Source organism: Puma concolor, chromosome A3 (genome assembly GCF_028749965.1).
Source record: "Puma concolor isolate L17-30 chromosome A3, mPumCon1.1.hap2, whole genome shotgun sequence".
Lineage (NCBI taxonomy): Eukaryota > Metazoa > Chordata > Mammalia > Carnivora > Felidae > Puma > Puma concolor.
Genome location: NC_141669.1, coordinates 68699870 through 68709838, shown reverse-complemented (window position 1 = coordinate 68709838; position 9969 = coordinate 68699870). Strand labels below are relative to the sequence as shown.

General features: G+C 36.6%; 1 protein-coding gene across 4 annotated transcripts in view; it reads right to left on the bottom strand.

Annotated features, from left to right (window-relative positions):
* Positions 1–961: 961 nt before the first annotated feature.
* ASB3 (ankyrin repeat and SOCS box containing 3) overlaps positions 962–9969 on the bottom strand; it is a 116476-nt gene continuing 107468 nt past the window's right edge. For all 4 annotated transcript variants that reach the window (XM_086701113.1, XM_025932280.2, XM_086701116.1 and 1 more), the window contains one exon: positions 962–2804. In XM_086701113.1, the coding sequence (XP_086557239.1) occupies positions 2599–2804 (206 nt within the window). In that variant the 3' untranslated portion in view covers positions 962–2598. The remainder of the gene's footprint in view (positions 2805–9969) is intronic.

Genomic DNA, 9969 nt, shown 5'->3' with positions numbered 1-9969 from the left:
TGGTTGCCTGAGTTGTTAATGTCAGCCATTCTGACAGGTGTGAGGTGGTATCTCATTGTGGTTTTGATTTGTATTTCCCTGATGATGAGTGATGTTGAGCATCTTCTCATGTGTCAGTTGGCCATCTGGAGGTCTTCTTTGGAGAAGTGTCTATTCATGTCTTTTGCCCATTTCTTCACTGGATTGTTTTTTGGGTGTTGAGTTTGATAAGTTCTTTATAGATTTTGGATACTAGCCCTTTATCTGATATGTCATTTGCAAATATTTTCTCCCATTCCATGAGTTGCCTTTTACTTTTGCTGATCACTTTCTTCGCTGTGCAGAAGCTTTTTATTTTGATGAGGTCCCAATAGTTCAGTTTTGCTTGTTTCCCTTGCCTCTGGAGACATGTTGAGTAAGAAGTTGCTGTGGCCAAGATCAAAGAGGTTTATGCCTGCTTTCTTGAGGATTTTGATTTCTTCCTGTCTTACATTTGTCTTTCATCCATTTTGAGTTTATTTTTGCACAAATTTTAAAAATAAAAATGTACAGTATTAAAGCACTATTGTGCATGTAGGTCAGAGCTTATGGTTCACACTAACCAGAGGTATCATTTTGATCTAGATTTGATCTAGATTTAACTAACTCACTACCTGTAGATACTTTCACATTTCTCACTGAATCCTTGTTGTAAGTCATAAAAATCATAAATACGTAAAAATTTTTAAAGTTTATTTATTTTGAGAAGGAGCAAGAGAGGGAGGGAGAGGTGAAGGAAAAGAGAGAGAGAGAGAGAGAGAGAGAGAGAGAGAGAGAATCCTAAGCAGGCTCCACACTGTCAGCATAGAGACCAATGCAGGGCTCAAACTCATGAACCATGTGAGATCGTGATCTGAGCCAAAACCAAGAGTCAGATGCTTAACTGACTGAGCCACCCAGGTGCCCCCATTTTCAGATTTTTAAGAACAAGAGCTCAATGATATTATGGATAGTTTAATTTTTATTACATATTTGAACATGAACAAAAACGCGAGAAGATTCACCCTCAAATGTAAACATTCTATGTGCATCTAGCTGTAATAATAAACCAGTTATGTTAAAAATCAGAGACTTGGAGTTTGGAAAAATAAAGATTAGGACATTTAAAAATTACTACATAGTACATACATCCTTGGAATTTCTTTATTAAGTATCAGAATTTCCACCTGGTTTTCCAAATTTATACTTATTTCTGCCTGTATACCCACATTCAAACTCTATCTCCACCCACAGGCAGCAACTATAGCTCTAATCTGCACAGAGTTCAGTCATCCATCTGGACCTTAACATTGCTTCCATCATTTGGTCTGACTTCATCCACTGCTATTATCAAATAGCAAAGGCCTTTCAGAGATGCACCTGACATACTCCCATCTATTTCAATCCACAGAATCCCAACAGGATAGAAGACCTGCCCTCCTCTGGACCCAATTTCTAGTTGTCTGTCATGACAGTAATGCTTTCATAAATTTTCTTTCAAGGTTGGTCCTGACAGCATCTTACCGTAGCTCACCTGATCCAATGTTTAGTCCTCTCTGACTATAGATTCATATTGAACAACTGTAAAACCAGTGAGGTGGTGTCTCATTACCCTAGGATTCTGAGGTCTAAATTTCATAGGATCAAGGACTATTTTATAACCTATCTAGATAATAAAAAGGAAAAACACTATAATATGAATATAACTGGCAGTCATTGCCTCATAGGATCAAAGCTGCCCTCTGATAGAGGCTGAATGGAGCTTGAATGTTTTATTTGATACTATGAGACTCAGAAATACATAGCTTTCTTTCTTTAAAGATGGTGCCACAGAAATGCCCGTTAGTCTCCTGATTAGTACTCTAAATGTGGTTAACTGCTCATTTATTTCAATACTGACCTAATTTTTTTCAACTGAGCCTATCTTTGAGTTTAGATCTGTTCTTGCCATTGCAGAAATGGAGTTTCTTTTAACCAAAGACAGTATCAAGGAACTGTGGGGTAAAACTAACAACAACAGCAAAATTATTCATTTTCTATATTCTTTAAAAAAAATTCTCCCCTGAGTTTATCTGTGAAAAGCCAATGAATAGCAATTCTTCATAAAACTGACCAAATTAAGAGATGAGAATGGACTTATTTATAAACATAAGAGATAGTCAACCTTAAATAAAATAATAATAATAATGATGATGATGATGATAGCTTCAACCCCATTATGTGTACACTTCCAGGAAAGTTTTATGCAGTCCATTCTAAGCTCCTAGCCCGAGGTAAACACAGAATCGTAAATGGAAATATGCCATGTTCAGCACTAGAAGCAGCCTCATAGTTCATTAACAGAATAAAGTGGAAAACAGTTACATAAATGAATTTACAACATAAAATGTGCTGGTGAATCTGCAATAAAGTAACATAAGTGAAGTTTTTAGTATTTTTTACCAGAAAGCCCAATTGTAAACATTTACATTAAACTACTGTCCCTTCAAAACCTAACCAACCACACAAACAAAAATCATCTTTTACGACTATGAAATCATGAAGAATTTGTACTGCATGGCTCTTTGTTTTGGTAGTTTTCGGAGTAAGACAGGAGCTGCATTAAGTAGCTTCATTGATTTCTCCATCTTCAATAGCTGTCAGTGCTGGAACTTCATTCATCCTCAGAACCTCTGCATAGAGCAAGTAATTATGTAGACTTCTCGGAAGTGGCAACTGACAGATAAAACTGTCAGATCGTAGGTGTTCTGGTTTGAGACAGGACCGAATTTCCAAACGACAAAGGTGAGTAAGGGATGGAAGACAGGCTGGAGAAACAAAAAAAGATGAACATTTTTTTAATTTTCTTTTTTAAAATTTCCCAATTCTTTGTAGTCAAAGAGAAGGCATATGTTACTTAGATTACTTTTGAAAGATTACTCTGGTCAGGATGACCCTGACAAACTATTCATTCCTTTTATTCTTTTTACAGCCTTCACCTGGTTCATGTCTGCAATTGCTGGCCACACACTGAAAGTCAGTATTCGGGGCCATATAAATGTTCACATTCTAAAGATGTGGCAATACCAGTTGGTACTTAAGAAATGAATTAACTAATTTTACATATGATAGACACCCACAGCAGCAAATACTATATCCCTCTTTCTCTGTTTCACTGCAAATGGTCTCCAGACCTACCCCATCAAGTGAATAAGTGAGTAATTTATAGAAGCTTTCCTCTTTTTATCCACAACATAGATTGATATTTTAAAATAGACACAGAGAGAAAGGGAACATTGATTATCTATTAGGCCACATACCTATACATTTCACACACACTGTTTTTATTTTCATTAACCCTATGAGGTGTACATTATCATACTCATACAGAGATAAGAAGATTAGGTAATTTTTCCAAAGGTTATACATCTAGTGCATGGTAGAGCCAGGATTCAAACTCAAGTGCAGATGACCTCAAAACATGCACACACACTTAAAACTATTGCTGCCAAAGGGCGCCTGGGTGGCTCAGTCAGTTGAGCGTCCGACTTCAGCTCAGGTCATGATCTCACTGTTCGTGAGTTTGAGCCCTGCATCGGGCTCTGTGCTGACAGCTCAGAGCCTGTAGCCTGCTTCGGATTCTGTGTCTCCCTCTCTCTCTGCTCCTCCCCTGCTTGTACTCTGTCTCTCTCTCTCAAAAATAAATAAACGTTAAAAAAAAAAAAAAAAAAAACTACTGCTGTCAAAAGCTAGTTACCAATTAAAAGATAATCCAGATGTACTTAATTAAGAAAATTGAAATATTCTACATAAGAATGAAATGTTCAAGATGCTATATAGATAAAGTAGATTTAGCATATTAAATTGAGCTTCATTTTCTCGGATGAAAAGTGTTAACTAAAGAAGCTAACGTCCATGGAAACTAAGAGCACTATAAACAGCTATTGGTTTTATGTGAATCAAATCTAACATCTTTTATTAGTCAAAGAAATCTTCTATAAAATCCTCATGAAATGTAACAATGGTTAACAGACTGGGATCAGAGCAGCAAAGGCAAGTACTATCAGGAAACCAGCTGGTCTGACTCCATGCCTAGGGGTTCTGTAAACTGTAAGACCCCGTAGGCCCTGCCATACTAATTCTCCAACATCTTCAACACCTTCCAAACCACAAAAGTTAAGTCATCACCTAACTTTTAAGTTTAAGCTTATTGGCTTAAGTTGTTTTTTCAGAGACTGGGAAACTTCTCAAACCATAGTGTTTCAAAATGCCAAAGAAGTTATCTGATTTTGTACATAAAACCTGAATCTAAGAAAAGATGAGAATTTTCTTAAACCATAACTCATAGACTCCCCATTATAAATAGGACTATGACATCTACAATACGTAGCACATTTTTTTAATGTTTATTTATCCATTTTGAGAAACAGAGAGAGTGTACATGTGAGCAGGGGAGGGGCAGAGACAGGGAGAGAGAGAATTCTAAACAGATTCCACACTAAGCACAACACACAGTTGGAACTCACAAACCATGAGATCATAACCTGAGCCAAAATCAAGAGTTGGACACTTAACCAACTAATCCACCCAGGCACCCCCCACTGCACATATATTTCCAGTGCTTTCATATCTATATCTTGTTTAAATTTTACCCTGTTCTGCAAAGGTAAAGGGAGAATCCTTTTCTCACTTGTAAGATGGGAAAACACAGTGAAGGGAAGCAACACAGAGATAAGAATACATATAAAAAGCATGCCCAACCTGCAAATGCCCATATTTTTCCAAAAGAGTAAGCAGGTTCAAGTTTAACAAGTAGGCTGACTATGTTGAACTGTTACATATAAAGAAGCCCTCTTCCCCAGTGAGATCAGGAATGATAATTGGTCCTAATGTCACTGGGTATGCACAAATATCATAAAAGCTTTAGAAACAAGCATAACTGATTCTCAGTAAGCATACAACTCAGCTGGTAGGGACACAAGCATGTTGGCATACTAGAGAGCAAGCTATCAGCTACAGACACTGAGCACACCGTGGGCACAGTCAGATGAGAATGAAACTGGAAATGACAAGATTGGGTTGTGTGAGTTAAAGTGAGGTTGGTTAAGAGAACTTCTACTTATATTCAGTCAGAGTTTAATATGCATCTTGTTCAGTTGAGATCTCATCATTCTGCACATTCCTGTTAACACAGATACACACTCAGCAGGAAGATAAACGATATGGCTATACAACCTGGAGGAGAGCTCTTGGGGCTAAGGGATTCTTGATGCCTCTCCAGCTTCTCCAACTTGACAGAGGACACTAACTTACAGCCTCCTCGGGCTATGGAGAGTTCCTCTGGATGCCCCACAGCTTCCTGCAATACCACAAGCCTTTCCAGGCCATCTGACTACACCACTGTATCATTATCTTCAAAGCTAAATAAACCACTTATTTGTTTAGACTATTACGTATGTGGAAACTTAATCATTTGTGAGCAAGCCCAACTGGAACAGTACACATCTGCTATGAGAAGTTTACCCCACTTGCCCAGATTGACACGGTATAACAACAAAATAGCTGCTATCAGATCCAGGTGATTTGACTCCAAGTCTAGGATTCTTTAAAGTGTGATAAGACCAAAATAATTCTCTAACATCTTCTAAGCCACTGAAACTATCCCAAGTTTCAGAAGATCTTTCCATTCTTTAATACAAAAAAAAAAAAAAAAAAAAGGTTGGGGGGGAGAGGTGTAGTCACTTCAGACATTGATTACAATTTTAATTGTACCATTTTGGTTTTTCTCCTGTAAGCACAAGAGATTGATGGCATTGTGAACAGTTAGAGGGAAGACCTGTATTCACTTGAACTGAAGGGAGTCTTTCATCTGCAGATTATTAACATAGACAATAATATACCCCTCAGTGCCATCTTAGTTTAATATACCAATGAATATTAAGGAAACTTTATAATCATATATACAGTATTTCAAAGCATGCAAAGCATTCCTATGAAAGTTTTAGTGATGTGTAGTATTTCCAGATGTGTTACCACTAGGCTGAGAGAAGATCAAGCCATGCCTTGAATTTATAATATGAAATAGTCCAGAAGATGTATGTAAAAACATACTTTCATGAAAACCTGTTAAATCCAGATTTTAATTTGTTAAATACATCTCTGCCTTCTTGGATTATGGCACTGATTGTAGCTTAGAAAATGATGTCTGAAGCCATGCTATAGTTTTAAGTCACTTTTCTGACCCAATCAATCATACTCAATTTAGCATGATAAATCTTCTTTATCTATAGATGCAATAGCATCATACAACCTTTCACTTTTCATTCCTATACAGAATTTTTCAATTTTGTTCATTTTGTTTAATATGTACTCACAGAACAATTGAAACAAAAGGCTACATGTTATATGAAGTTATATTAAGGTGAAAAATGATTAAAACTAAACATCACAATTCTTAACTCATTATGCTTATCAATGCCAACTTTCCTATAGCACAGAACTACATGTACATCATACATACCCGCTACCTATATTTTCCACAACCAATCATCTCTAGTCAGCCCTTATGCCAATATTCAAATGAGCTTTCTGCCTAGACTGTATTTCTGTGGTTCCTCTGTACGGCTTTCCACATCAAATGCATTCATTTGACTTCTGGGCCATCTAGTACAATTTATATTTCCATCATTAACATGTTGTCTTTCTGGGTAAGGGGCATTAAGGAATCTACTCCTGAAATCATTGTTGCACTGATGTAAATTTTTAAAAAATTAAATTAAATTAAGTATTTTTAAACAATGAAAAAAAAGAATAAAAAAATATTTTCTGGTTGGCTTCTATCTTTTGTTCCCAGTCTTTCTTAATTTACTAGCATAGTCTCTCTTACCCACTGATGACAACCAAAAACTCTAAACAACATTCAAAAGGCAATTACCTGAGGGGTCTGAGAAATAACTAACAGATAGCTTAGGGCAGGAAATCAAAACATGGAGAATGACCAGTAGAACAGCTATGAACAGAACGAATGGAAAGAGCACCACACATAAAAAAGATCTGTCTGCAGTTGTCTGTATTAACAAGTTATGTGACCTTGGGCAAGTCATTTAAATACTTTGACCTTGAGTTCTTCCTGTGTAAGAAGGGCATAATGCCTTACCTATAAAACAGACATGATGTCACCTCTCTGCACCAAAGTTGTTGAAGAGGTTCAAGTTGGAACACATTTGCAAAAGCATATTATAAAGTATATCACATACAAATCCTAGATACCATGTAATCCAGTGATCTGCAAATGTTTTGAATGTACACTCAATTAGTCTTTGAGTACATATGTGTAGCTATTTTTAAAATAATTATTTATTAGAGGTATAAAATTCTTTTTACTTTTACTAAAAATATTAATAATAATATTTTAACAACAGCGAGGTGACTAAGTTCTATAAATTCTTAGTGACTTGGCAATTCCAAGATTTGGTTCTAGGTCCAGTTTATTTTGATACTTGATTATAAGGGATGATGTAGCTTAAAGAAATATCTTTAAAAAGATGAGGTACAAATGGGAAGGGTACATTGTAGCTTAGGTGAACTAATCGGCATAGTATCGCCATCTACCAATTAGGCAAAAGCTTTTATCAAAATCCACCCAATAAATTCGTATTTTTCCTGATATCAGTTTATAACCTAATGAGAAAGTTTTACTTCTTTGCATCTTTATTAAATGCATTCAAAACCCAGGGAAATGGTTTCCAAGTATTTTAAAGGTGTCAATATAAGAGTTTTTCTAGGTGACACATTGTTTTTGGCAAGAAAAGCATGTACAATAGAAGTACTTCCCAGGATGTTTTCAGAATCATCTCCCCATAGCAGTTTCTTTCAGAAAGTGGTTTCTTTCTCATTCATTTAAAATGTCATCTTTACCTTAAATCAACAGAATTTTTAAAAAATATGTACTAGGTTTCATACTACTGACACCTATTTATCACCAAGAAAAAGAATTTGGTTCAGGAGACTGGAACATTGCTATTTTAGAAAAAACAAAAAACAAACAAACAAAAAAACCCAGCTATATAATCCATCTTTAAGTTTGACTCTTACACCAAGAGAATGAGCACACTTCTGTATGTATAAATAATCGTGGTTACTCCCATCTCATTATAAAGTACTACAAAGACTCTAATATATTTCAAAAGTCAAGTTTTTATGAAGCTGTCCACCACGGTATTACTTTGTGCTATTCTGGTTTCAACCCCTTTCCTGTATTAGCCTATTAATGATGCAATGAACTCATTTCATGAATGATGTTATCTCTATTTCCTAACATCTACAGAAGAGTAAGCCACTCCATCAGTAGTCATTCTTACAGATTTTCCAAAAAACATTTTTCTATTAAATAAGTCGTTACTGTTATAAACATATCCATTCCGGTACATATTTCCTTTAGTGGCTCCCAGAAAAGTTAACTATGACTGAAACAGAATCTTCACAAATACCCTAAGCCAAGACCTATTATAAATATTATATATTTATAATAATAAATTAGTATACCTCCAATTTAGTATACTATACTTCCTACCTGCAGAGTGATTTTTGACTCTTTAACTCTTTAGCAGTATTATCTGTGCCCCTTTGAATATTATTAGCTAACAAGGAATGGGTTTTATTCTGTCCCATATTATTCTAGCCAGTTTTACTGTGGCAGCAAGAACATGTTTCCCCAATAGTATGTGACTTTTTGCCTTTTCACTAATGATTAAGAAAACTTCGGGGCGCCTGGGTGGCGCAGTCGGTTAAGCGTCCGACTTCAGCCAGGTCACGATCTCGCGGTCCGTGAGTTCAAGCCCCGCGTCAGGCTCTGGGCTGATGGCTCGGAGCCTGGAGCCTGTTTCCGGTTCTGTGTCTCCCTCTCTCTCTGCCCCTCCCCCGTTCATGCTCTGTCTCTCTCTGTCCCAAAAATAAATAAAAAAAAAAAAAAAAGAAGAAAAGAAAACTTCAAAAGATTTGTAAGCATTTATCATCATGTTTAGTAAAATTTGTAAAAATAATGGATTGAACATCATGACTTAAAAAGTGATTTAAAAAGTCACAGATTTGTCTTCATGGCTTAGAGTGTCTTGCTGATTATTACTTTTTTCATTACCTAATATTTCAAGGCATGCTACATACTAAGGTCAAAGCTCACTGTTAACATTACTAATGGTGAACCATATTTTCAATACTTTTCTTGATATTTCTAAAATTCTTGTCAGCTCAGATTAGGTGGTCATCAAGTTTTGTTTTGTTTTGTTTTTTAATGTTTATTTATTTTCGAGAGAGAGTACAAGCAGGGGAGGGGTGGGGCGACACAGAATCTGAAGTAGGATCCAGGCTCCATCAGCACAGAGTGCGGCACAGGGCTCGAACCCACGAAACTGTGAGATCATGACCTGAGCTGAAGTTGGACATTCAACTGACTGAGCCACCCAGGCACCCCAGGTGGTCATTATTTTTAATCAGAGAACATGGCTATGTGATAAAGAGCAGGGGTACAGCTCTATGGTTATTTGTACCTTAAGTATTATCCACATAAAACGCTCTTTCTTTAAAAGCGTCAATCTTTTTTTTAATGTTTATGTATTTATTTTGAGAGAGAGGGCGTGCGAACGGGGGATGGGCACAGAGAGGGGAAAGAGAATCTGAAGCAGTCTCTGCATTGTCAGCACAGAGGCAACAGAGGGCTGGAACTCACAAACCATGAGATCATGACCTGAGCAGAAATCAAGAGAGAGATGCTTAAACAACTGAGCCACCCAGGTGCCCCAGGCAGCAATCTTTTTAAGCCGCTTGATCAATTTTTGAGAACTGGATAACGTAATCACAAGTCTACTGAATGACCACACATTAACTACAATTCATTAAAGCAAATGAATGTGGTTGCATGGTCAGTCCCACCACACACCTCGTTTTGGGAAATACTTGACCTAACCCATACGGATATGTAGCATCGGACCATGTGTG